Below are 27662 nucleotides of genomic sequence, written 5' to 3'. Positions count from 1 at the left end.
ATTGAGAAACAATTGGACAGCTTGAGCTACTGTGTACCTTGGTGGCTTAGTTCTCAGCTTGCTCCGGTGATTTCCTTGATTCTCAGTTCCCTGATCTCTTTATAGATAGAGGACACTTCCAGTGCCTACAGTAAGCTATTCCTAAAGGGGCTTCCTTGACACTTCTGGGAATTTGTGCTTCTGTGTCAAGTAAAAACTTTCTAAAGTACTTTGCTAGAAATAGAAAGGAATACTAATTGGTTCATAGTTTTACATGCCTGAGATGTGCTGGTATTCTCTGACAAATTGCATTAGCATTGCAAGACTAAGTTTATCTATTGTTTAGGTTCTTTACTCATTTAACAGATATGAAGATGTTACATGCCGACTATGTGTTCTGCCTCACTGCCGTTTAATTTGCAGCATGTAATTTTTCTAGTTCCTTGTTACTAAGAGATTGTAGTTCTCTGCTCTTCATTTTTGTCATCTTCCTCATTAAGGGACTCATCTTTTGTGGGGTAGAGGGTACATTCAGTTCCTTCAGTAACAGTAATTACTACCATTGAACAGACACTATAATATTTTCTGCAGCAATTTCTCATTTACTTCTCTCAAAAATCCAGAAAATTGAATTGATTATTCACTTTTCAAATGAAGAAAGTGAGGCTTTAGGAATATTAATATTCAGGATTGCAGAGCTGGGACTGGGGACTAAAATGTACTAAAATGGATTTAAAATCTCATGCTCTTAACCCGTGGGCTGTATATCTGCTCTTTCAGTTCAGAAAATAAATGAAAAATGAAGAGCGATTATTTTTCTCCTCAGAATTCTCCTATTTGCCATAGGCTCAGGACTAATGTGAAAACCTCCACAAAAATCATTGCTGATTTAACCTTCTGCCCATTTGACATCCTCACGTCTCTCTGAATTCTGAAGCAGCTGGTAGCAGAGTCCATTAATGCTCTTCTATTGATATCTCTCTGAAGCACCTAGTACGAAGTCTTGCATATAGAATTGGTGCTTGATGCATATTTATAGCAGTAAAGAATGATTGCCTTATCACTACCAACCAAGAATACTTTGATAGTTCTGTGCTGTTCCTGCTTTTACATAAGGAAAAATGAAAACAATTATGAGCAGATACTCTGTATTTAAGTTCATGTTGTTTTTTTTTTTTTAATTTTTATTATTTATTTTTTTAGTTTTCAGCGTACACAACATCTTTGTTTGTATGTGGTGCTGAGGATCCAACCCGGGCCGCACACATGCCAGGAGAGCGTGCTACCGCTTGAGCCACATCCCCAGCCCTTAAGTTCATGTTTTTATTCCATGTAGTTAGGTCTTGTGATTTTTTTAGTTTAGGCAAACAATCTCTGCCTTTTTTTTTTTTTTTTGTGGTGCTAGGGATTCAACCCAGGGCCTTGTGCATGCGAGGCAAGCACTCTACCAACTGAGCTATATCCCAGCCCTCTGCCTTTTGAGTGTTCAGTCCATTTACATTTAATGTGATTATTGATATGCTTGAATTTGCTTCTCCCATCTTTCTTTTGTCTAGTTGTCTAATTTTTTGTGTGTTATTTCTTTGTTCTTTCCTACAGATTATAAATTTGACAATGTTGTATAGACCTTAGGAGTTTAAATTATAAATAGCTTCTTATACTTACCCACCTGTTTAACATTTCTGGTGATTTTATTTCTTATGATAGTTATTTCTCATACATCAGTTACCACATGGTTGTTTCCCTGTGTTTCCCAGGATTATCTTTATCATGCATTATAGTGCAGGACTGCTGGTGATGAATTATCTCAGCTTTTGTGCTTGGAAATATCTTTATTTTGTCTTCATTTTTGAAGTTTTTCTCAATATAGAATTCTGGGTTGACTGTGTTTTTCTTTCAGCAACTTTAAAACTGTTCTGTTATCTTTGGGCCTCTTTTAAATTTTTTTTTTTTTTTGTAGTTGTATGTGGACAGCATGCCTTTATTTTATTTATTTATTTTTTATGGTGTTAAAGATCCAACCAGTGCCTCACACATGCTAGGCAAATGCTCTGCCCCTGAGTTACAGCCCCAGCCCCTTTTAGCTTCCTTGATTGCTGATCAGAACGGAGTCATTGTTTGTCAGTTCCCTCTATGTAGTGTGTCTTTTTTGTTTTTTCTAAGTGCTTTCAAGAATTTTATTTTTGCACACTCATTTGACTGTAATTTGCCTAGGAGTAGTTTTCTTATCATGCTTGCCGTGTATTGTGTTTCTTGGATCTGTCAGTGGATGGTCTTTTTTCGGTGTAATGATGTTTTTAAACTATTACAAAAATTTTTTTGCAACTCAGCTTTCTTTTTTTTTCTTTTTCCCTCCAGTTGCTTGTCATTAGACTGGAAGATACTCGCAGGCTTTGTTTTTTTTTTTTTTGTTTTGTTTTGTTTTTCCCCTTCAATGTTTTCTTCAGGTTGGATAATTTCTTTTCATCTAATTTCAAGTTCACTGACTCATTTTCTCTGCCATCATCTGCTGTTAAGCCTATGTAAAATATTAATCTTACTCTCTTTTTCAGTTTTAGAATTTCCGTTGGATTCATAGACGATAAAATTCGCCATCTTAACCATATGTGTACCTACAGTTCAGTGGTATTGAATATATTTACATTGCTGTGTGACTGCCATAAACTACTCTGGTTCTTTTTTTGTACTTTCTCTCTTTGACATACATTTTCTTTTATGTCCTTTAAGTGCTGCGAAGTTCCTGTCTGCTAATTGCTACATCTGGGTTATCTTGGTGTGTGGGTTGCTGTCGATTCCTTTTTCCCTTGAGTTTGGGTCACATCTTCTGGTTTCTTTGCATGCTAGTAAGTTTTGTTTGAACTTACTCTTATTGGCATTATGAATGATAGAGATTCTAGATTCTGTCTTAGCAGGTTAGTATGGCAAGATTCTAGCTTTAAAGCTAAACTCCCTTCTCCCTGCAGCTGAAATCATTCCTTCCTCTTTCAGTTTTCAGCTGCTTTATTCCAGCCCCCCCCCAGCCCCCCAAGGGTCTCCAGCCAATGATTTGAACATATTACTAATTTACAGCTTTAGGAGATTCACCCCATATGCGGATTTCTCCTTAACTTCCTGGCCACTCTTCCCTGCCTGAACTCTGTCATCCTGAGTGTGTCTTTTAGGGGTTGGCATGTACCTTCAGGCAAAAAGTATGAATTTATAGATCTCACCAAGAGGCAGTTCTTCTCTTCCAGTGATAGACTGTCTTCTAACTTCTAGCTGCTTGTGGTCATTCTCCAATGCCTTCAAATAATTTCAAATATATTCTTCAAATTTTATAATGTTTGTGCCAAATTTTATAATGTTTACCAAGCTACTGTCTCATTGCTGACATCAGAAACCATATAGATACCTTTTGGGCTTCTATTCAGATTCCTCCCTTGTCCCCAGTCTTGTCCCCAGGTGTGCTATGCAGAAAAGAGGGTTTTTCCTTAAGGACCCAGCCAGGGAGCAATGGGAGCACTGTGGGAATGTCAACTGAGGCTGCCACAACAAAGTACCCCAGCTGAGTGACTTCAGCAACAGAATCTTGTTCTTACAGTCTGGAGGCTAGATCAAGATCAAGGCACCTGCAGGGCTGCTCAATGGCGAGGGCTGTCCCCTTGGCTTGCAGAAGGCGCCCTCTCACACGCCTTTCCCGAGGTGTGCACGTTTTACGTTCTCCTGTCTCTTTTCTTATAAGGACATCAGTCCTGTGGGATCGGGGCCCCATCCTTATGACCTTGTTTGACTGACTAGCTCCTTAAGGACCCTATCGCCAAATAGAGTCACAGTGGGAGTTAGGGCTTCAACACAGGAGTTTTTTGGGGGAACACAGTTCAGCCCGTTAAAGAGCAATCTAGGCTTGGGGTGGCATGTGAGTAGATGCGGGAAGCAGAGCTGTGTTGTAGGAGTGACCTCAAGACGTGTTTAGTTGGTCACGTGGAAGCGTAGAATGCCTGCTCTGTTACAGGCTCAGGGAGCTCTAGGGACTCAGTTATGGACAGGACTGCTCTTGACTCTGCCCTCATGGAGCTTGTAGCTTAGGAGAAGGAAAAACTTAAAGAGATTGCTGTGATGAAGTAGGGGACATATAGGGTTCCTTGGGTGCACTGAGGAAGGGTTATCCAAATAAAGTGACCAGTCCAGAGAAGGCTTCTTTGGGAAAATGCCTTTCTAATTGGAAGCCGGAAGGATGAGGTGGAAGTCAGCTGTGGGAGGAGAGTGCTACAGACAGGCACAGGGAGTGGTGAATGTGAGCCACGGCAGGGCTGAGAGGGACTCTGGAAGGACAGAGGGTCACTGAGTGGAGCTGGACCTGGGGACCTCAGGAAATGGAGTAAGAGAAAAGGCCAGAGAGGTAGGCCGGGGCCAGCTCACTTGTTGGATTTATGATCGTCTCTCCCTGTAGACAGTAATGGCCGTTAGCCAGTGTCTTGGTGCCCTCTGCCTGGCGGGGTGCTGTGTGGTACAGGTGTGTAAGTGCCCTCTGTTTGTTTGGGGTGAGGTGGGAGACTCGGGTGTGGGCACCTCACCTCCTTGCTAAGGCCGGTGAGGGGGGTGGTTGCTGACCATCCCTGGCTGCTCTGTCCCTGTACTCCGGGTCATGCTCTGGTGTTTGTTGTCAGGCCTGGACAGTGAGTCCGCCTCCAGCAGCCTCCGCTTCAGCAAGGCCTGCCTCAAGAACGTCTTCTCAGTCCTGCTCATCTTCATCTACCTGCTGCTCATGGCCGTGGCCGTCTTCCTGGTCTACCAGACCATCACGGACTTCCGTGAGAAGCTCAAGCACCCTGTCATGTCTGTGTCTTACAAGGAGGTGGATCGCTACGACGCTCCAGGTAGAGCTGACCTGGGCCAGGTGCCAGGGCCCCAGCTCTGGGGGTCTGCTGGCAACCCCTTCCCCCAGCCACCACCATACCCACAGCACTGGTGGAGATGCCCAGGTGTAGACGCCACCCCCTGTGCTGCTGCCAGGACCTGCAGAGTGTGCTGAGGAGAGCCATGGGCCAGGCGTGGCTCCTGTAGCACTGGGCGGTCAGGAGAGCTTTGCAGAGGTGGGCTTGCTGCCAGGCTTTGAGGAGTACACAGTGGGCAGCGAGTTTCTGGGAGGAGGAGGAGAAAGAGGGAGGAGCCAAGGGGAGTGTGGGGAGGCGAGGGCTTCTGGAGAGGAGTCCAGGCTGGCACGCTAGGGATGAGGGGAGGTCAGAGTCAGGGTAGACTGTGCCTTCCCCTGCCAGGGGAGGGTGGCAGGGGAAGGCACAACCGTTCAGAGGAGGACAGAGGCTCTGCCAGGAGAGGAGCTCCAGACCATGCCCAGTATAACTTTCTCGCCCCATTGGTGTGTCTGGTCCCAGGTGGGGCATCTTCTCTGCTGGTAGTAACACACTCTGCCCCAGCACGGTGGGGCTGGCACTGGGGCTCTGGAAGCCTAGGAGTGAACAGAGAGGCCTGAACTCTGTGGACCCACTTGGTGTGTACCATCTGCTTTGCTAAGACGATGTCCCTGAGCAACCCTCAGGACAGCCTGCTCACAGAGCAGAGCCAGAGTCAGGGACCCCTCTGCCTGGGACACCCTGCCATTCCCCTGGCATGCTGGACATGGCTCCCAGGCTGGACTTTACTATTTCATGTTTGTCCCTCCTCTCTGTGTGTCTGCTTTGGTCTCTGTGGGTCTTACTTGCAGTGTCCCAACTCTTGTCACTCTGACTCTGCCTGTCTCTGATGCCACATGCTGCTCTCAGCATTTCTGCCCTTGAGATTGGGACAGATGTCATCAGTAGAGCTGTAAACCGGGTGGGTGTCTTAGCAGGGAAAGGGGAGGACTCTTGGGATGCCGCCCGCACACTGGGGACTCCCAGTCAGCAGACATGACAGTGTGAGTTCTGGGGATGCCTATAGTCCAGAGGCTTCCAGCAGATCTGCAGGTGGTGACAGGCCCTGGATGCACAGCTGGGCTGAGCCTAGGAGGCTCCCTCGGAGGAGTGGAGCTGGCTCTGTGGGGAGCAGGCTTTGGGGTGGGCACTGGCTTCTGTCTTCCAGGCTGGGCGGAGCTTACGAGGAGGGCGTGGTTCCCTATACCATCACCCTTTCTGTTCCCTTCTCAGCAGTCACTCGGGGAGTCTGTAACATAGATTATAGGTTGGTGTGACATGGTTTCAAACATTTACTTTTCCCTGTTTGTGTTCCCAGGTATCGCCCTGTACCCTGGTCAGGCCCAGCTTCTCAGCTGTAAGCACCATTATGAGGTCATTCCACCTCTGATGAATCCTGGCCAGCCTGGCGACATGAATTGCACCACCCAGAGGATCAACTACACACACCCCTTCTCCAATCAGACCATGGTAGTAACTCGCTGAGCTGTGTCTAGGCAGTGTGCTCTCTGCTTGCTCCATACCCAGGGCCCAGATTTTCTTCTTCCCAGGAGGCCTCCTCACACTGTATGGATATGGGTCCTTGGTCCCTGAGATCCATGGCTGGATCCTCTGCATTTCAGACCATGAGGCCTTCATCTTTTAGAGAGTGACCCTCAGATTCCTGACAATGGGATGAGATCTGTCCTTGATAGAAGTCTGCAGGGCAGAGGGCCAGGCTGTTATGATGTGGTGAAGTAGGTCCCTTCCTGACTGCTTGATAGAATTACCAGGATGTGCTTTTTTTGGGGGGCGGGGGGTGTGGTAACCTGGGATTGAACTCAGGGGCACTTGACCACTGAGCCACATCCCCAGCCCTATTTTGTATTTTAATTAGAGACAGGTTCTCACTGAGTTGCTTAGTGCCTCACTGTTGCTGAGACTGGCTTTGAACTCACGATCCTCCTGCCTCAGCCTCCTGAGCTACTGGGATTACAGGCATGCGCCACCACGCCCAGCACAGGGTGCTTTTTGAAATTATAGATTCCTAGGTTCCGAGGAGGTCAGCTGGATCATAATTCCTAAGGATAGGACCTGGGAATCCATATTTTGAATAAATTTGCCAGTATAAAGGAGGAGTCCTGGTTTGGGGGTGAGGACCCTCTAGCTCTGCTGTCACACAGCACAGCTCAGCTGGGGACCTGATGGCAGGTTGAGGCTCTGAGCATGGTGAGAGGAATAGCGCCTGCACAGGGCTCTTGAAGCCTGGGAACGGACCTGGTATCTAGTTACGCTTTGACTTTTCCAGCTATGTTCTCAGGAGGGATTGATAGAGGCTGTGTGAAAGTTTTCCAGAGGGAAAGAATTTTTCTGGACAGAGGAAACTACCTACTGAGACAGAAAGGGAGGAAGTGGCCTGTTGGGTCTGTGCCTCTGGGTGAGATCATAGTAGGGCTGTTTCTAGGACCAGGTGTCCCTGGAAGAATGTGGGAGATGCAGCTGTGGGCAGAAGTAAGGGCAGCTGAGAAAAACACCATGTCATCCTGTGCAGCTGATTTTCCTCCTTTGGGTGCCCCGGAGCTATTGATGAGGTTTTAAGAAGAAAGGATCAAACCAAGACTTTTTCATTAATTGGTTTATGCATTCCACTAAAATCCCACTAAAACTAGGGTAAAAACTAGGATAGGGTAGAATATTAATAATAGCTTTTCTTTTTTCTTTTTTTTTTAGAAAGAGTGGGAGAGAGAGAGAGAGAGAGAGAGAGAGAGAGAGAGAATTTTTTAATATCTATTTTTTAATTCTCGGCGGACACAACATCTTTGTATGTGGTGCTGAGGATCGAACCCGGGCCGCACGCATGCCAGGCGAGCGCGCTACCGCTTGAGCCACATCCCCAGCCCCAATAATAGCTTTTCAAACTACGAACATATCACTGGCACTCCAGGAATTTTGAGGGACTAGTGGAAACTATAAAGGTTGGGACTGAATGGTGGAGCAGACAAATCAGAGAAAACCTGTGACCTAAAACAGGTGCAGGAGGGCGGCTCAGGAGGTACAGCCTTTCCTTCCACCTCTAGCTCGGAGTCGGCACATTCAGAGAACCGGTGTCCTCTGTCAGCAGTGTTGTCATGAAGGGACAGCATGTTGACCAAGGCAGCTGAAGCCTTTGCCCTCCCTGTGGAGGCAGAGCTGCTGGGACAGTGTCACTTCTGGGTGACAGATCCTAGAACCATTCTCTCCACGAGCCAAGGGAAGGTTCTGTGCATGGACAGTGGAGAGAGCAGAGCTGAGACTGAGCTGCACTGTGGGCGGCAGGAGGATATTGAGGGGCAGGAGTCTCTTCCAGAAGCAAAAGACTGGGAGAGCCAGGCTGGGCTCCCTGCCCACTCCTGCAGAAAAGCACTCCCAGCTGGCCTGCCCGGGTGCGGGAGAGGAGCAGCAGAGAAACAAATGCGCCGCTGTGGGAGGAACTGCATCTCAGACCTCTACTTGTTGCCCTGGTCATTAGCGGTCACTAGACACTTACATGGGACCAACAAAGAAAAGGACCAAGTTGAACCAGCAGAACCCAGTCCAGAATAGGAAAATGGACTAAAACAAACAGGAGAGCACTTTGTAAAACCCTGAACATAGAGCAGAATCTGTGATGGAAAAACGGTTTGCACTCCCGGCTCTCTCCATCCCCTCCGTAAAACATGCTGGCACCACCAGGCCTGACCTGGGTTGGCCCATCTCTTGCCCCAGCTGAGTACCATGCTCAGGAGTCAGCTGCCTTTCTCCCAAACCTGCTTATGCAGGTTGTGCTTGTTATAGTAGTTTGTAATTTAAGTATCATAAAGACTCACGAAGTAAGGGGACACAAAGAGTTTGTTTTCGTGAAAATGAAGTTAAATGTAGTTGCTGCCTCCAGCTCTGAGTGATGGTTGGTTTTCTCCATCAGGTCCTTAGAGCCCCAAAGCTGTGAACTAACAGAGAAGTTCTCTCCTCCTCCTCCATCGGCTCCCTGAACTGAAGCCTGTGTGGACTAATGCAGGAGACTGGCATGTGGCACTTGCCTCCAGACCCAGCTACTCGGAGACTAGGCAGGGGGATTGCTTGAGCCTAGGAGTTCAAGGTCAGCCTGGGCAACACAGCAAGACTCTCATCTTCATAATAATAATAACAGAAACAAACACAGCAGGGGAGGAAGAAGGTCAGAACACCAAAGCCCCCATGTGGAAAGGGGGATGGGAGCCCTGCAGGGCAGGACTGCGAGGCTCTTGCCTTGGCATGAAGTCAGCTCCTTGGTTTGACCTTTCTGCTGTCCTCGGGGAGACTCCTCTGTGCTCTGCCTCATCTGATGGGAGATCTGCCTTGTATCCTCGGTGGCCTTGTCTGAAGTGGACAGTAGCAAACCTGCCCTCTCTGGGGTGGCAGATTTTGCTGCTCAGCTCCCTGCTTGTGGCATTTGGGGTCTGACCTTAGGTTGAAATTGCACACTTGGAGCTGACTCGTTCTTACCCTCCTCCTCTTGCCTTTGCAATGAGCTTCCTCTTTGTAGAAACATGCAGACTTCTGGCTAGGTGAAAGTGACCCCCATTGAGGGTCTCATCCACTTTCTTGTTTTCTCAATTTAAGGGTCAGTAACATTCATCAAATACTGTGAACTGCCTTCCAGCCTACAGGATCAGTGTTCCCACCACCCAAGTGTTGTGGATGCCTGGATGTTAAGTTTTTCGCTAATCTCATACTCCACTTGCAGCTAACACAGTGTGTGTTGCTTAGAGAAGGGGCTCAGCTCCTGGGTAAAAGCAAACACCCAACTATGGTGGCTGAGAAAATAGAGAGGCCACTTGTCTCAGGGACCCTGCAGGCATGCAGGCAGGGCTGCACCGTGGGCAGTACCACCTCATGGGATTGTCCAGCTACAGCTTCCATCCTGTCCCTGTGCTGCCTGCTGGGTGTCGTCCTGATCCACATGGACAGTAGTGAGGAGGACATGCCCACTCCTGGGAAGGGGAGAAGCGGAGGGCTAGCAGTTCTGCTTTTAGGAAATAATTCAGCATGAGTCACTGCTGCACATTCCAGGAACTTCATCACATGGCCGCACGTGAGGCCAGAAATGGGGCTCCAGCAAGGTGGCTATATTCTGCTGGAATCGCAGGCTGGGAAGTGCCTTCTTGTGCTGAAGGAGGGAGTCGGTGGGGGAGTCTGGGGACAGTTAGCCTTCTCTGCAGCCTACTTCCAGGAAAATGTCATGGAAAGGATGAAGATAGATGGATGGACAAGGGCTCTGAGAAAATGCAAGAATAATCAGAAGAGATGGGGTGGCAGTGTGACCATCCAGGTGGAATTCCAGGTGCAGAGGGTTCTAGAAGGGGGCTGGTGAATGTTAATCAGAGCTTCCATTCCATGACTCCTCACCAAGAGCTAACAGTCATCAATCTTTATGTACAGAACAGGTGCCATTTGTGTATTTTAGGTAAAACCTGTTTTAAAAAAAAAAAAATACCCTCACCCTAGAGTGTGATTTTAATACCCTCAGAAATTCACGTATCTTCAGTAATAAACCATGAAGATTGGGTAGCACCTTTAGTAGATCTGGTGTGTGTGTGTGTGTGTGTGTGATATAAACCTCGTTACCTGATAGTATACTCACGCTTTTCAAAGATTTGTAGAACATCTGTAAAAATTGATGTAAAGATACTCTTTTCTCAAATTAGTCCTCTGTTTCATCACCGTTAAAGGGGGCTTTTATGGAAGTAAACAAGCTAGTTTGAAAGTACGCTTAGGCCAGGCTCGGTGGCACGTGCCTGTAATCCCAGTGGCTCGGGAGACTGAGGCAGGAGGATCACGATTTCAAAGCCAGCCTCAGCAACTTAGTGAGTTCCTATTTCTAAATAAAATATTTTTAAAAAGGGCTGGGGATGTGGCTCCGTGGTTAAGTGCCCCGGGTTCAATCCTTGGTACCAAAAAAAAGTACATTTAGGAGAACACATGTATGGTAATGACCCAGTCAAGTGCAGGGTGGGAGGAGCACTGTGAGAGGAGGACCCCTCTAAGGCCACAGGTGTCCCAGGAGCAGGGGCTTGGTGCAGAGAGACACGGTGTTTGTGGGCAGTGTCAGGGCCGGGAGTAGACATGTAAGGTGGTTCTATACTTGAATCTAGCCTAGAAAAAGGGAGGTAGGGGATGGCTTTAAAACATTTATTCTTTGTTGGTGGGGTGGGAGTTTCGTCCCTGTTTCACACTCGACAAAACTTAAAGGCAGGGTTTGGGGCTGTGGCTCATTGGTAGAGCACTTGTCTAGCATGTGTGAGGTACTGGGTTCGATTCTCAGCACCACATATAAATAAATAAAATAAAGGTCTATCAACAACTAAAAAAATATTTAAAAAAATAAAAACAACAACAAAAAAAAACCTTAAAGGCAAGTGTATGAATATCTCAATGTGTAAAAGATTTAAAAAGTCCTAGAAAGAAATAAGAACATTGATGGAATTCTGGCTTACTTTTTCACAAGCGAAATCCAGAAACCATAAAGAAAAAGATCTACAGATTTGATTGTAAAGTACAAATTGTTTGTTATATGTAAAGCTTCCATATAACAAATAATATTATCAACTAAATTAAGAGAAAAGTGACAGACTGGAAGAAACAGATGGAAGTGAACATCCTACTAAACAAAGGTGAGCGTCTGCAGTTCCGCCGGCCAGCCAGAGAAGTGGGCCGTATCGTGTGTGTGTGTGTGTGTGTGTGTGTGTGTGTGTGTGTGTGTGTGCGTGCGCATGCGCGTGCGCCACTAGGTGAGGAGCGATGGCTCTCTCATCATTTTGCTGTTAGACTTAAAAGCCTCAGTGTGCCCAGGTGAGGGTCTGGGACCAGACAGTCCTCCCATAACTGAGATTCTGCATTTGTGCCCCTGCAGAAATCTGCCCTGGTTGTCCAGGGGCCCCGGGAAGTGAAGAAGCGGGAGCTGGTCTTCCTCCAGTTCCGTCTGAACGAGAGCAGTGAGGACTTCAGCGCCATCGACTACCTCCTGTTCTCTTCCTTCCAGGAGTTCTTGCAAAGGTGGCCTCTCAGGGTTCACGGTGGTCTTGCTATCAGCTTTTTACCTTCTTCCAGTCTTGTGGACCCCATGCTGAGGATGTAGGGGTGAGGGCAGGGCACAGTGCTGCAGATGTCCCATGGCTAGGGGAGGGCCAGTGAGCTCAGCCTGTCCATTGAATTGTCTCTGTAGAGTTGAGCAGATGTGGTGTGGAAGAGCGTCCTTGCTCTCGCAGAGTGTGGTCCTAAGACTTTATTGGGTCTGGCCCATTGCCTGGGGCTGCTGGAGGGTAGCAGGGGCTGCCTTCTATCCATCAGCCCCTGTGATGGCAGGTCCCCACCTGGGACCTTGGTTTCTCCTGGAGCATGCATAGAAACTTAGGCGCAGTGTGCTTGCTGTAGCTGCTGTTGGTCTTTCTTTATGGTGAATCTGTCCTGATTATCACAAAGTTCCTGCCTGCTTCAAATATGCTGCTTTGGGGACACATTGTGGTGCCATCTCTGGGACACGTTGTGGTGCATCTCTGGTGCTCATTAGATTGGGAGCATTTTCTGCATGTCTCCACCAGGTCCTGCTGAGCCCTGGGGCACCAATCATAGAAAGTAGCTGCAGGGTGGCAGGTATACCAGCCACACCTCCCCTGAACAGGAGGGAGCTGCCTCCACTGTCCCCCACCACTGCCGCTCCGTCCTTGTACCCAGAGCTCAGAGCCTCTGCTCTAGCATTTTCCTCCTGTTCTGCCCCTGTAGTTCTGTCTCCCTGTCTGTCTTGCCTTCTTCTTGGAAGGCTTTTCAGAGGTCCCCATGCCTGGCTCCTTCAATGAGCTTCCTCACGCCATGCTGAGGTTTCTGTTTGCCTCTGCACACTGATTCTCCTGCATCTGCACCACCCTAGGCCAGATGGGGTGGGCATCCCTTCTGGCCAAGACCTCCCCTGCCCCAGGAATCCTCTTTCCCCCTCTTGGCCTTATAGAGGAGCTGAAAGACCAGTAAAGGCTGCCTCACGGTTCTGCTCAAGTCCAGTTCTCTGAGGAGCTGGGGACACCAGTTGTAGGAGCCTCTGCAAATCTAAGTGCTGATTGCTGTGGGAGCCGTAGAAGGAGCGAGTGGGAGGGAGGAGGAATTCTCCCACTGGCAGCTGCAGTGATCTTGTTCCTGTCCCAGGCTGGTCCCAACTCCCCTTGGAAATCGAATGAAGAGCAAGCAGGGATGGACCTTGCTTTTGCTGTTGACTGACAAACAGTCCTATTGAGGCAGTGAAGTTTTGGAGGGAAAGCAGGGAGCGGCCAGTGTCCTGGTTGTGCCAGCAAAGCAGCTTGAGGCAGGGGCTGGAGTTTGAGTCTGGCCACTGTGGGCTCCTGCTGGCAGGCCTGGATTAACTTGGACCTTTCTTCTGTCCTCCAAGCTCAGACAAGGCGGGCTTCATGCAGGCCTGTGAGAGCGCTTATTCCAGCTGGAAGTTCTCTGGGGGCTTCCGTACCTGGGTCAAGATGTCCCTGGTGAAGACTAAGGAGGAGGATGGGCGGGAAGCAGTGGAGTTCCGGCAGGAGGTAGGTGGCTCGGAGTTTGCTTGGGACTGTTGGGGATTTTTCCAAACTTGAGTCTAGGGTGGAGGGAAGTTTTGCAGAAAAGGGTTCCTTTGAGCAGGGCCCTAGGGGTGAGTAGACCTTCACTAGGAGAAGGCAGACCCTGGCAAATGCTTCACATGCCACACCAGGGATCGGCATGCTTTCCTAGACACGGTGTGTGGCTGGCCTGGCCATCCTTGGCATTTTTCACAAATACAGGTGTGGAGCAGTGATCAGGGTAACACACCCAGCTACATCTGATATCCCAGGCCAGCAGAGCTCTGAGAAGCTGGCAGCAGCATAGGGAATGATTATTTGCAGGGAAGACAGACTAGACACAGTAATGTCTGAAGGGCTGTGAGCATGATGATCATTGGATGCAGGAGGAAAAGACTGTTTATATTTATCTCATCCTTTTAACGTTTCTATTGCCCAATGTTTTAAATATATATATAAGAGCAGAACAGTAATAGTGCATATTCTATGACTTGTAAAGTTATAAATGTAAACATATTAGATGCATATGTTTTTTATAACAAAGTCTGTTGGAAAAAACCTTCAGTCCACTGACCTTGAGCTAGGAGGTGTGCTGGGCTTCCCTTCCTGTGATCCCGAGAGAGCTGGGAGGTCCATGGGAAAAGGCATGGAGGTGGGCGACCTTGAGGGGGCAATTGGTCCATCATGAGCAAAAGCAGTTCACTGTCACTGTGTCTGTGGCTTCCACTTGCAGTGGCCCTCCTCCTCCTCCATCCACTTAGAGCTGGGCTACCTTGTGTGTATGTGGCCTGATACTACAGAGGAAGTGAGAGGAGACAGCTGTCTGTCCGACCTCTGTTCCTCCCAAGGCAATCTTTTTGGTCTGGACTGTGGGGTCAGCATTAGGAAAAGTCTGGGCTGGAATGGAAGGACCCACTCTAATAGAGTGGGCTCTGTGGCCAGAAGTCATGTATAAGTCCAGGTGAGGACTGTCCAGGTGGACTTGAAATTGTTTCTTTGTGAGCTGGTTCCTAGGACTATTAAGGAACAGGCTTTTTTCCTGCCTCAAGAGGTGCCCTTGACCCCAGATCCTTAAAATATTCCTGTTTGGTAAGCCACCTGTCACCTGGATTCTTACTCTGTACTTTGCTCCTTAGAACTCCAGGCCCTTCTCTGGCCCCACAGAGGCTCTGAGAAAGGTGGTGTTGGTGCAGCCTCCACCTGGTGGCTCTGACAGTGATCTGAAATCAAAGGGCTGAAACCCTCAGTGAACCTATGCTTAGGTGATTTTTTTGGTGCCTTTTATTACTGTCTGAATGGGAAATCTTTTGGCAGGATGATGAGCTCTTTTGTTTTTTTCCATAAGCTCTTTTGAACAAAACTTAAAAAAAAAAGTTTTTATATTATGCTTTTGAGTTTCAAATGCTTCCACACAGATTTTTTTTTTTTTTTTTTTTCATTTGATCCTCCTCATTCCATAGTGAGGTAAACATTTTATCCTGCTTTATGGGCTCAGATCAGAGGGTGTTCCCATGCCCCTGGGCTGAGGCTGGCTGGCCAGCCTGGAACCTGTCTGCTCTCCATGATGCCACGTAGTCACTTTATTACTTGATAACCAGGTCTTACCATGCACACCTCCTAAATATTTATAAGGAATGCTTAGCTCTGTGGATCTGGGACCTATAATTGTTCCTGTAGACTTTTTGTGTTGAAATACCTAATCCTTAAGATCAAATGTTTTAGAATTTGGGATTTTTATTGCTTTTAATTGGGACTCTTCCATGGTAGTCTATATATAGTTTAATTGAGAGTATAGGCCCCTGGTGACAAATTTCAGTAAACTACTCAAAACACGTGTTGGATATCTCAGATCCTGTTTCCCAAAACTGTGGAAACCACGGTGAAGCCTCGGGAACTACACTGGTTTGGGCATCTTGTGTATACAAGTTCTTTGGGTCTTTCTCCAAAAGATGGTGTCAGAAAAGCTGGAGTCTAAGGCCCCCTTCCTGCTCTTTCAGGCAATGGAGGGTCCAGGGTGGTAATGTTTTCTCTTCCATGTCTAGACCAGCGTGGTTAACTACATTGACCAGAGGCCAGCTGCCGAGAAAAGCGCTCAGTTGTTCTTTGTGGTCTTTGAATGGAAAGATCCTTTCATCCAGAAAGTCCAAGATGTGAGTAGTATTTAAGATTATGAGAGCAATTTTCCTGAAGCATTCTTGCAGGCTTAGTCTACCTCGGTGTCCTCAATTTCTTTTAGTGCATCAAGCAGCTTGCAATTTATACTTATGACATTGATGTTATAGTATGTAGTTTGTTTAATTGACTTTGTCTTCATCTAGACTCTCGTCCCTCTAGAGAGGAGGTTCATAATGTTCACCATGACTCTGATAGCTAGCAGAGTGCTTAGCACTGAGGAGCTGCTCAGTGTAATATTAATTGACTAAATAGAAAGCATGAAGCTACTAAATAGACTACTATTAGACTTCATTCTTTTTTAAAGGGTCTCTACAAGATAGTAGGTACTTACTATTTGTGGTAAGTCAGAGCAGAAAGGCACAAATAATTAAAGCATCAATGAATGCCCAGATCCTCAGACTCAACAACCTTGGAAGGAGAGACATAATTGAAAGGCTTTGCAAAAGGAACATTCACTGGCACCACATTCACTAGAGCCAGACCTGAGTCTAAAAATCACCAAGAGTCCTGACAGGATCATTACTTGGGGCAAGAAATTTCATAGTTTTAGCCTCAACCTTGTACTCTTGGGACCAAGTAGGGATTTTGTAAGACAGCTGTCTTCCTTGCCACCCTACTGTTACGGCCACAAGGCTGTGTAGAAAAGAGTAGGTGCAAAGGCTTACTGAGAAGGCTCCGGGTAGAAGGATACTAGCTTTGAGCTGTACCTGTAAAATGTGCACTTGAACCTTTTTTTTTTTTTTTTTTTTTAACTTACTGTATTCAGCATGGGCTTTGGGCCAAGAAGAGCCTCTTCCCGGAGGCATGCTTTTCTTGAGTCATCACTTGGCTTCCCAGCAATCCAGAATGGTGGTGGTGTAGCCATTTCACCTGTGGGAACCCTGAGGCTTATTTTGTCTCAGTCACCCTGCTAAACTGGGTTTCCAAGTGTTTTTGTTTTAACTTGGTTGGAAATTTAGACATTGAATAGAAAGCCTCTGCCTCCAAGTGTTTACATTTAATGAGGCAGCAATCTTGCTTTATAACTAACACCAGAGGCAAGTACCTGTCAAAATTGTTTGTAGGATAAATAGCTTTGCTGAGATCCAGAGAGGGTTTTGGCTTAGTGGTCAGAGAAAGCGCTGAGATTTTGATGGATTGGTAAATCAAGATAGGAGAACATCACAGGCAGGGGATCGTGAAACTAAGGTGTATGAGATGGGGAAAAAACAAGAGGAATTCACCTTCTTATAAGTTGGGTATAGTTGTAGGGAAATTGATCTTAAAGCAAAGCTGTTGTTAGATTAGGCCACAAAATTAAAGCTCAGGGAGCTGGGGTTGTGGCTCAGTGGTAGAGCACTTGCTTAGCATGTGTGAGGCACTGGATTCAATTCTCAGCACCACATAGAAATAAATAAAATAAAAGTCTATCAATATCTAAAAAAAATATTTTTAAAAAGTTAAAGCTCAGTATGGAGTACTATATTGTTTGTATAGAGATTTTTTTAAATTTTTGTTTTGTAGTTATAGATGGACAGAATGCCTTTGTTTTATTTGTATATGGTGCTAAGGAACCCAGTGCCTCACATATGCTAGGCAAGCGCTCTGCCACTGAGCTATAGCTTCAGCCCTGTACAGAGATTTTTGAGAAACAATTTTTTTCTTCCAGAATCTCTTTAAGGGATTTGTATTTTTCTCCTCAGTCTGAGCTGTGGACATAAAAGGTATAGCCTGAAGGAAGTTCAGAGCTAGGACAGCTTCAGAACACAGGTGTTTTCTTGTCACCTCAATAAATCTGGGAGTGTGGTTTGACAGTAACACCTGTATGACTTAATAATGAAGACTGAAGCAAGCCAGTAACCCCGGATTTGCTTGTTTTGCAGATAATCACAGCCAATCCTTGGAACACAATTGCTCTTCTCTGTGGGGCTTTCTTGGCATTATTTAAAGCAGCGGAGTTTGCCAAACTCAGTGTGAAATGGATGATCAAAATTAGGAAGCGATACCTCAAAAGAAGAGGTCAGGCCACAAACCACATAAGCTGAAGCCACCTGTGTGACCAGGGAACTGCCCGCAGTCACGGAAGTCCTCATCACTTCCATTTTGACATCGGAGCCACCAGCAATCCTGTATTCACTTGAAGAAAAGGGGCCTCGAAGGGAGGAAGAGCCTGTCAAACTGGAACTCCTAACTCAGAAAGAGGCTGATTCCAGCCTGATGGAAAAGATCCAGTGGATAACCTGAAAGTTATTTAAGTATTTAAATTATTAATGAACATTTCACAGAGCTGTCCAATGCCTGAGGAGTGGGGCTGTGGAAGGTGCCTTTCTTCCTGTTTGGTTCACTGTATAGCTAAGGTCCAGCAGGATACTTAAGGCTCTCCTTTGTCCCTTAGGTTTTTCTTTGACGTTTTTGAAGTAGACAGAAGAAAATGTGATTTTCTCTTACCAAAAATCCTGTCTACCAAGATGTGCAGGTCATGCTTTGGAACTTGTGCACTGTACCCAAAACCCTTTGACATCCTCTACCATCTGTGTTGTCCAGGCTCTGACTGAGTTCTCTGAATGTTAACTATTAAATGAGACTTTAAAAGCCACTAGAAACTAGTGATTAAATTTCTCGTGGACTCACTAGTCACCACCTGCTCTGGGTGGAGTCTGTGTTAATGCAGGTCTAAGTGATTAACACTCAAAAGCACTAGGAGATGTACCTAGCAGGTGCCTACTCAAGTATATTCTGATTTCATTAACAGGTAAATAAAAGTTGAGTTAATACGAAAGGAATAGTCTGCCATTATTGAAATCAACAGGAACCAACCAATATCTTTCATGCTGTTATCTCCAGAAACGAAAGGCAGCATAGCATGGGTCTGAAATCCCAGCATGGAGCTGACGTCTGAGGTAGGTCATGACTGATTCCAGGGCAGGTAAGTTGGGCATGGTGATTGATGGTAGGTGGCCAGGAAGAGGGGTCTATCACAGACCATGAAAAAACTGGGCAGTGCGTCCTCCAAAACTACCTGTCGGAGAAAGGGGAATACAGTGTGACTCTCAAAGCCATTGGTCTAGCTTTTGACAGAGATGAGAACCCAAAAAACCTAGGTAGTTTTCACATTGACTGAGGATCATAAAAATTGTTTTCGGAGTTTCAAATTATTTAGATGGCCATCGCATACAAAGAAGATATGGTAGTGTGTTTTGAACTCACAATCTGACTTTAGATAATCCAAAGAGAACAACTCAGATGTCTAAATAGGACATTTTTATCTTGTGTCTAACTTAGCAGTAAGAAACCTTTGGTTGAATAGTAAAAATGAACTTGTGTAAAGAAATAGTTACTGCTACTATCTTGTTCCACAAAAGCATGAGAATTCAGATTTTAGCCTAAGTGTCTCTATTAACTTTTATTTAGGGTAAATGCAAAGCCAAGCATAAAAGCTTATATTAATAGTATTGAAAATTAGGTTTGTGTTGTTTTTTAAAGCATCTCTAAGGATGTAGTTCAGTGGCAGAGCATGTACTTATTTGTGTATGTGAAACCCTGGGTTCAATCCCCACCACCAAATAAAAAATTCAAAAAAATAAGCCAACTAAAATCCTTTTAATGTTACTGAAATAGCTAATAAAATTTGCTCCAATGAACATGCTAAAACTATCCCATATTGTGGAAAGTGGGGAGACCTATTAAATGTGCTTTAGAAAATAAGCATAAATATTTAATAACAAATATTTAAGTAAATATTTAATAGGAAATAAGTAAGCACATTTACCTGTTCAAAAAATAAAAACAAACCTTTAACAACTATTAGTTGCAGCCTGTAAAAATGCACTCTAGCTGTTCTTTAGTAAAAGAAATATTCATAAACTTACAAAATAGACATTTAGATGTGACTTTTGCTTTTTGGAAAGTCAAGAGCTCGCCTTCCTGTCAGTGTGTTGTAGGATCATCCTTTAGCTGTGGGGTCTCTGGCTGTCAGCACTGCTGCTGGCCTGGGGCTAGTGTGGCAGGCTGGGACCCCCTTGATACCTCGCCCACTTGAAACTAGTCCGACAAGAACCACTGTGCAGGAAGGGAGAGTTTCTCCTCAGGCCACAGAGAGCAGAGGATGCCCTTCACAGTGACCTGGGAGTATTGTGTAGCGCCTCTGGTGGTTTCTGACTGATGTTAAAGAAGTAGGTGTAAGTATCAGTAGCTGAAAACATGTCATTACAGTAATGTCTGACTTTCATCTGCCAGTCTCCTTGCCCTTCACAAAACAGGCTGTTATGTCTTGTGGATTATGAGATTTATCATCTTGGTTCTGTTTTAATTAAAACTGGATTTAGAGGTAAACATGAAAGAAGATGGAAGGATATCTGAGAACTTAGAATTTGATGAAAATACTCTGTAAAACAGATAAAGTCGGTAAATGGCTAGAACACTAACCTACGGCCCACAATCTTCTTATTTTTAATTGGAATGCATTCTGCAATTCGTCTTTATTTTCTGTAAATATGCATATGTATGTTAAAGGGGAGCATGCTTCTCCCGAATGCTAAGCTTGCAGCTGAAAAAAGCAAAGATCACATAAGGCAAAATACAAACATAGACTTTATTAAATGCTGCTCAATCCCCCAATGAAGATCTTTCATTACAAAACACTTTTCCACACAACTGCAAGTTAAAAGATTGGAATGGTACTCTGATAACAAAAGATGTGAGAAATACTTGACCAGGTAAAAACATACAAGACCTCTATGTAGTCAACTTTTTCAGAATTCTACAGAGGGAGCCTACTGCATTCCCTTTAAATAAAGCCAGGCAGTGACAACTAGCAGTCTGCACCACCACACTGTGGGACGCCATCCCTGGGTCAGGAGGGCCTGGGGGAGGGGCAGGTATGGGGACTGGAAAGGCCCTGCCTCCAGCCTTGCAGAGGAAGAGGAGGAATGAACCCAGAGGAGTGCTCACTCTGGGGTGTTGCAGGTGAAGGGGGACATTCATGAGGAACAATCTGAAGAATTTTGGTTTACTTTCCCAGCTTTTATTTATATTTTGTGCTTTAAAAGCCTGGAGATTTAAGGTTTTGCTCAAATTCCAGAGTACAGTAATATACTTCAGGGCAGGTTATCCCACCATCGTGTTTCTGGGAGAGACAAGGGGAAGGCTGAGGATGATACCTTAGTTTTATTTCAGGAAGTATTCTTTTTCCTAAGATGTAACTAAGGTCTGCAGCAATGTCAAAAGCACATTATAAAAGGGGAAAATATACAGAGCGGACTACTTGATCTATGTGCAACACAATCAAAAAAGAATTCAAGTCATAATTCTTACCACTCCCATAATTATCTCACTCATATCACAGATGATAGAATTCATTTCTGTGAAACTTCAGAAGTGACACAATAAATCAATGATTAGACAAAGGTTGCAATATACTGTGGCCATGATACAGCACATGGCTATGTTTAGTCCATATATATTTTTCATTTACAGTTGCCAGAAAAAAAATTGGCCTTTTAATTATATTATATTGATGAGGTTTGCTTTGCAATTTTTACATATTCCAAAAAAGTGTACAAAACTCTGCCTATCCAGCACACGTGATAGGCTGTTTTTTATTCGGCACTTTTATTGCTGAGAATACTGTGCATGTTGTAAGCACTGTTCTGTTTTTCAAGAGCTTTCTTTAGCTTTAGCTCCTCTAATTTCTTCCATAATTCTTCACGTTCCAATTCCTTCTTCTTCTCTCTGTAGATAAATCACAATTTTTGTAATCAGGAATTCTTTCAGAAGCTAAAGAAAAAAAGCTGTTTGGTAGTTTATTGGAGGACACGCTGTTGGCCCACAAGTCACTCAAATCCCTCTGCTACAGCGCTGGTGTTCAGCTACCAGGAGCATCTGAGTTCTCTTTGTCACTATTGTAAGTGTAATTAGTCTGTTCATCTCTTGTACCAATTGAAGGTGACCACTGGCTTTCCCTCCCAATACAAGACCACAACCCTGCTTTATTGTAAACAAAGCACTTTGACATTAAGTTTCTAATGTTAACTTCTTGTGGTCAGTGTAGCAGCTGGATCACTATGACAGACCAATGGCAGTGGCCACAAGGGCAGTCTGAAGCACCTTCCTGTTGCATCTCTAGTCACAACCAGTTGGTATCTTACTCTCTTCTGTATCTCTCTCTCTCTCTCTTTTTAATATTTATTTTTTAGTTGTACATAATACCTTTATTTTGTTTATTTTTATGTGGTGCTGAGGGTCGAACCCAGGGTCTCGCACATGCAAGGAGAGCACTCTACCGCTGAGCCACAACCCCAGCCCTCTCTTTCATATCAAATGAAAACCTTGAAGTTTGAACAGCCAATGTCAAGATAGTTTATATGTTGCTTCAACAACTTAATTTCAGTTCCAAAGGAAATTTATTCTGTGGCACTGGGGATTGAACCCAGGGCACTCTACCCTGAGCTACATCCCCATTCTTTTTTATTTTGTGAGATAGGGTCTCACTAAGTTGCTGAGGCTGGCCTTGAACTCATGAAGCCTCCTGCCTCTGCCTCCCAAGTTGCTGGAATTACCATCACACCCAGCTAAGAGAAACATTTCTTTCCATTGCTTCCTGGGAATCAAATCATGTGCCTAATTTCTGTTCCTGCCTGAAAGACTGCTATTTAAGAAAAATAATACATTGGGTTATTGAAGGGCTAGCTTCTTTCCTTACTTGGCAAAAGAAAACCATTACTAGGAATTTGTAGTAAAAATGCCAGCTTTTCTGAACAGAATAGATAATATGCTTTTTAGAAGTAAATAGTAGCTGTTATCCTCGAATGATGGGTGGACTTAGGTACACTGATTACTTGCCTATCTTCTTACTTTTAAAAAAACAATTTACTTTCCATATATGTATTTCAAGACTATAATAATAATTGGTGAAATTCTCAAAGAGGTAACCACTAAGCCATGTTTCTAAAGGCTGATATGAACTGTCATTTCTCCTCTAAAATATATTTGACACAAGGAACAGCACATCACTAGTACCCGAGTATATCATTATGTGAGTTCCCTCTTCCTAAAGAGCCACACTGCCCTTTGAACCCACTTTCTGGGATTCGCAGCATCAGAACTATCAAAACTATTACACAAGGAACAAGTGAAGAATGATGCTCACTATGGAAGCCCACGTGCACAAAAGTGATTTCCATAAATGTAAGAAATCAAATTGTATAAATTGGTATTGGAAATTCAGCATAAATTGTATTTCACAATGTAGACTGCTACCAGACTGAGGAAATCTAAGGTATTTATCATAAAGCCTGTTTATCTCAGAATGAGGTAAATAGGCTTTATGATCCACATTAAAATCCTAATCTAATCATTAGGGTAAGTAAATTATGTAACAACCTTAAATAATAAATGTCACTGCTTTTTCTGCTTAACAAATTTATAAAAAGTGCTGGGGCTAGTTTATCTGGAAATGACTCATTTAGAGACTTTCAAATTACATTTAATGTAACTGACTTTGTAAACAAAACTCAGAAGATTTTATCTTGCTGAATTGAATCACATTCTACTAACTAAAATGTTAGATAATTTTAAAATTCAACATATCAAATACCTCTGTCTTTCAGCTTTGTATGAGCTCGTAAGGTCATCAAAGAGCTTGCCGTTCATTTCCATTAGGGTTTTCAGCACGTTGTACACCAGGGCTACAATGGTCCTGAAATGAAAAGGAGCCAGTCCTGGGTTACTGAAGCTAGCAGATTGGAGAATTCTAAGAGAACTTAAATGTTGGCTGATTCCTTTAATTTGGGGTGTTTTAGAGATGATAAAACCGAGGTTTCAAAGGTTTATAATGTGTTCAAAGTCCCACGGCCAGTGGTGGTCAAGATGGTGTAATCCCAAAACTTGCACCCTTTCCATGTTATGCTTAAAACTCACTAAATACGTCTAGTTATCTTAATCTCTGCTCTAGTCTCATTATCTGAAACCCCAAGTAACATTAAAATAAGATTAAAAAAAGATCTAATTACCATAAATTAAAAGTGGAAAACAGCATAAGAATGTCACAGGAAGTAGAAATATATATGCATTCTACTGTGTGTCACTATGGCTTAAGCATGTCAGCTTCTCCCCAGGATGGTGCAACCCACAGAGATGAGGCTGTACTGAGAGCCAGGCAGCACAGCTCTGCCTTGCACCTCGCATGCCTCATGGCGTCTGACCACACACTGGTACAGAACGTTACACCAAATGCTGAAGTACATTTACAACTTTATAAAACTGTACGTATATAAAATACAGAATAGAATAAAATGGTGATGTTAACCTTTGGCATAAGTTCCATATCTCTGTAGGTTTTCACGTATGAGTTAGGAAATCAAATGATAAAAAGGTTTGAAAGACAATACAAGAAAAACATGACCAACATAAAAACACGTACGGATTCCAGTGTTCTTTGGAAATTTTGTACAAACTGGCAAACATAATTGGTAGAATTTTATCAATATTCTCCTCAATCAAACTGAGAATATATTCATTATTCCAGAAGTACAATGCTCTTTCTGCAACCTAAAAAAGACATTCAGAAATGTCAAAACTCTTAAGATAAAAGAAATAACAGTAAAAACCAAGAATGGTGCCACTGAAAATATCTTACCTGAAAATGAGAACTGGAGACACACTTGGATATCTGCTTAAAAAGCGGCTCTTCAATTTTTTTGAACTGTGTTGGTTCAATGACATCTAAGATTTCTTCAATTTCTCCTAAAAACATCACCTAGGTTAAAAAAATTCTCTTTTAAAAAACAATGACAAATTATATGATGTTTATATAGACACCATATGAATGAGTTTAATCTACAAATTATAAAGTGAGCAAAAAAGGTCTGGTTGGCGTACAATTCACTGTAATGCACAGCAGTCCTACCCAGTCTCCCCACATCTCCCGCTCTGCGTCAGCACCACTGTGGCCAAGCCTGAGAGGAGTTCACAGCCCTGGGGTTGGACAGTTCTGCTACAGTGCACTACTTCAGTGAACAGAACCCACCTCTTTCTGACTACATGTTTTTGGCCAAAATTTCAGCAGTCCTCTGATAACCTGCAGGAAAAAAATAAAAATAAAAAAACTTTAGGATGAGTTGAACAATGAAGGTAGTCAATCCCAGAACATTTTTAATGATGATGATTAATTAACATTTATTCTGAAGTAATATATTTAATATCTAAGTTTATACTTAGATATTTTCTGCTCCACTTTAAACTTTCATTCAACAAATTACTGAGTGCCTATTATATACCAAGCAGCATTTTTTTTTGTTTGTTTGTTTTGGTATCGGGGATTGAACTCAGGGCACTCGACCACTGAGCCACATCCCCAGCCCTATTTTGTATTTTATTAGAGACAGGGTCTCACTGAGCTGCTTAGCACCTCGCCATTTTGCTGAGGCGGGCTTTGAAGTCTCGAGATCCTCCTGTCTCAGCCACCCAAGCCACTGAGATTACAGGTGTGCGCCACTGCGCCTGGCCCAGACAGTGTTCTTCATGTTGGAGACATGAATGAATGAATGAGAGATGAGGTTTCTGATTTTCACAGGGCTTATGTTCTAATGGATGGAGATCAACATGAGTGATCAACTATGTATACACATAGAACAATTTCAATAGCAGTATATGCTACTAAATAAGACAGGATTAAAGTGGTGAGGTAAAAGAGGGAAGTTATTTTAGGGAGAAACCGTAAAGAACAGATAGTTTCTGTTATCTAAACTATTATGAAGCAAAAAAAAAAAAAAGAGCCAGAGAGTTTCCCAGTTTGTTTATGGCTACCATAATCTTGATAACCAAAATGCAAGAAAGGACCTGTATTTTCTTTTTCTTTAGTTGTAGATGGGCCCAATACCTTTATTTATTTCTTTTTATGTGGTGCTGAGGATCAAACCCAGTGCCTCACACATGCTAGGCAAGTGCTTTACCACTGAGCCCCAACCCCAGCCCCTAACAGTATATTAACAGAACACTATTTCATGGCTAATTATCCTAGAAATGCCAGGATGGTTCAACTCTATAGGTTAAAAGGAAAAAACTGTAGGATCTTAAATGATTTTGAATAGTTATTTGATTTTTTTTGATTGACTATATATTCTGATAAAAAAGACAAGACAGAATTTATCAGAGACCATCAGCACTCATTTTACATAATGGTTTTTTAGACACAGGCTATAAAACCATCTAAGCTTGGAAGAATTGTGGAAATACATATTTTCTAGCCTTTTTTTAAAAAAGATTTATTTATTTTTATGTGGTGCTGAGGATCGAACCCAGGGCCTCACATATGCTAGGCAAGTGCTTTACCACTGAGCCCCAGCCCCTCTTTTCTACCCTTTTAGGTCACTTAATAGTTTGCTGGTCTGATCCAGTAATGAGTAACTCTCACTCAAATTAAATTTGGGTGGAACATAATTTTGGAGCCAGGATTCAGTAAGACAAAGGAATCTGATGAATAATGCTGGCAAGGAATAATAAATTCTATTTGTCTAAGTATGTAGCAGTTATATGCTTCTTGAAAATTACTAGAATAGAAAAAGTCAGTATGTGGCTAGTTGGAAGGTAATATATAAAAATTTCTTTAATAGATTAAAAATAATTTTCATAAGCAACTTATTCTTTCTCCTGTCCTTTTTAAAAAACGTATTGACCATCTAATAGGATTATAACTATTTTTCTCCTGAATTTAATCTATAAATTCCAAATACCAATTGAGTTACCTTTGGAATTATGGAAATATTTATTCTAAAACTGGCAAATGTAATCAATAGCCAAGGTTGTTGTTGTTATTATTATTTTGGTGAGGGAAGATCAATGGAATACAACCTATACTACCAATATCAGCAATTTAAACTAGATGGTGTTAGCACAGAAACTGACAGAAGAGATAAATAAAAGAGTATCTAGACAGACTCAGGCATATATGGTTTTAATACATGACAAAGGTAGCGTGGAACAGATTATCTCCCTTAGGCCTCAGGTGACACCTTGACTTCTGGCCTCCAGAACTGTGAGAGAGTAAGTTTCTGTTGTTTTTAAGCCACCAAGTTTGTGTTACCTCATTATGGAGCCTAGGAAACTATAACTGGAATAAAGATATGAAAGCAAAACTAACTCTAAAATAACTTTAATATGTAACTAGAAAACTACTACAAAAATTTAGAATATTTTTATAATTTCAGGGTAGAAAGATTTTTCTTTTTCCTTTTTTTTTTTTTTTGTGTGTGTGTGTATGATACTGGGTACTGAACTAGGGGCACTCTACTACTGAGCTACATCCCCCTTTATTTTGAGATGAGGTCTTGCTGAGACTGGCCTTGAGCTTGCAATCCTCCTGCCTCAGCTATCCAGGTAGCTGGGATTACAGGTGTTTGCTGCTGCACCTGGCAAGGGGGGCGGGTAGTTGTATGTATATATGCAGCCGTATAACCAATGTGATCCTGCAACCTGTACACATGGAAAAATGAGAATTCATACCCTATTTGAATCAAATGTATGATATGTCAAGATCATTGTATTGTCATGATATATATATATATATATATATATATATATATATTTTAGTTTTAGATGGACATGATATCTTTATTTTATTTATCTTTCTGTGGTGCTGAGGATGGAGCCCCATGCCTCACACATGCCAGTCAGGTGCTCTTACCGCTTAGCTACAATTAACTGCAGCCCATAAGAAGATTTTTTTAGTAAGACAAAGAAATAGATTTATGACATAAAAATTATTGTTTTGTTTAAAGAGAAAAAACAGTATATTCAAAATTAAGACAAACTCCCAAGTGGTCAAAAAGGTTTTGCAAAATAACAATAGGGAAAGAGCTAAACGTAGGACATAGAAATATAAATGACCAATAAACATATTAAAGGGTGGCTCGATCCTCATATATAACAAAATAGCAAATTAAAATATTTCACACCTTATAGAATAAACAGACTTTAAAACTTAGTATTTAGCATTGATTGGCTAAGGTAAGGGAAAATAGGTACTGCCTCATTCTGGAGTGAAATATTGTGAAAATAGTATAAACTTTTAGGA

At 43.4% G+C, this 27662-nt stretch overlaps 2 protein-coding genes across 5 annotated transcripts in view; one reads left to right on the top strand and one right to left on the bottom strand.

Annotated features, from left to right (window-relative positions):
- The window catches only part of Pacc1 (proton activated chloride channel 1), a 40132-nt gene extending 21761 nt beyond the window's left edge, over positions 1-18371 (top strand). For 3 of the 4 annotated variants that reach the window (XM_058577073.1, XM_046438459.2, XM_046438458.2), the window contains 6 exons: positions 4626-4835; positions 6187-6338; positions 11755-11897; positions 13279-13423; positions 15481-15588; positions 17476-18371. In XM_058577073.1, coding sequence (XP_058433056.1) covers positions 4724-4835; positions 6187-6338; positions 11755-11897; positions 13279-13423; positions 15481-15588; positions 17476-17637 — 822 coding nt within the window. In that variant the 5' untranslated portion in view covers positions 4626-4723 and the 3' untranslated portion in view covers positions 17638-18371. Of the gene's footprint in view, positions 1-4625; positions 4836-6186; positions 6339-11754; positions 11898-13278; positions 13424-15480; positions 15593-17475 lie in introns of those variants that run through there. The other variant, XM_046438462.2, reaches the window with a different exon arrangement.
- A 1788-nt stretch (positions 18372-20159) lies between these two features.
- The window catches only part of Ppp2r5a (protein phosphatase 2 regulatory subunit B'alpha), a 33199-nt gene continuing 25696 nt past the window's right edge, over positions 20160-27662 (bottom strand). Inside the window, exons 8-12 of the mRNA XM_046438396.2 lie at positions 24618-24668; positions 24228-24347; positions 24012-24139; positions 23187-23288; positions 20160-21322 (exon numbers count right to left, since the gene is read on the bottom strand). Of these exons, the coding sequence (XP_046294352.1) occupies positions 21190-21322; positions 23187-23288; positions 24012-24139; positions 24228-24347; positions 24618-24668 (534 nt within the window). The 3' untranslated portion in view covers positions 20160-21189. The remainder of the gene's footprint in view (positions 21323-23186; positions 23289-24011; positions 24140-24227; positions 24348-24617; positions 24669-27662) is intronic.

The sequence above is a fragment of the Marmota monax genome, unplaced genomic scaffold, assembly GCF_021218885.2.
Source record: "Marmota monax isolate L192 unplaced genomic scaffold, Marmota_monax_Labrador192_F-V1.1 WCK01_AAM20220418_F8-fsc00118, whole genome shotgun sequence".
In the NCBI taxonomy this organism is placed as follows: Eukaryota; Metazoa; Chordata; class Mammalia; order Rodentia; family Sciuridae; genus Marmota; species Marmota monax.
The sequence above is the reverse complement of the archived record's forward strand: the minus strand, read 5'-3'. Positions and strand labels throughout refer to the sequence as shown.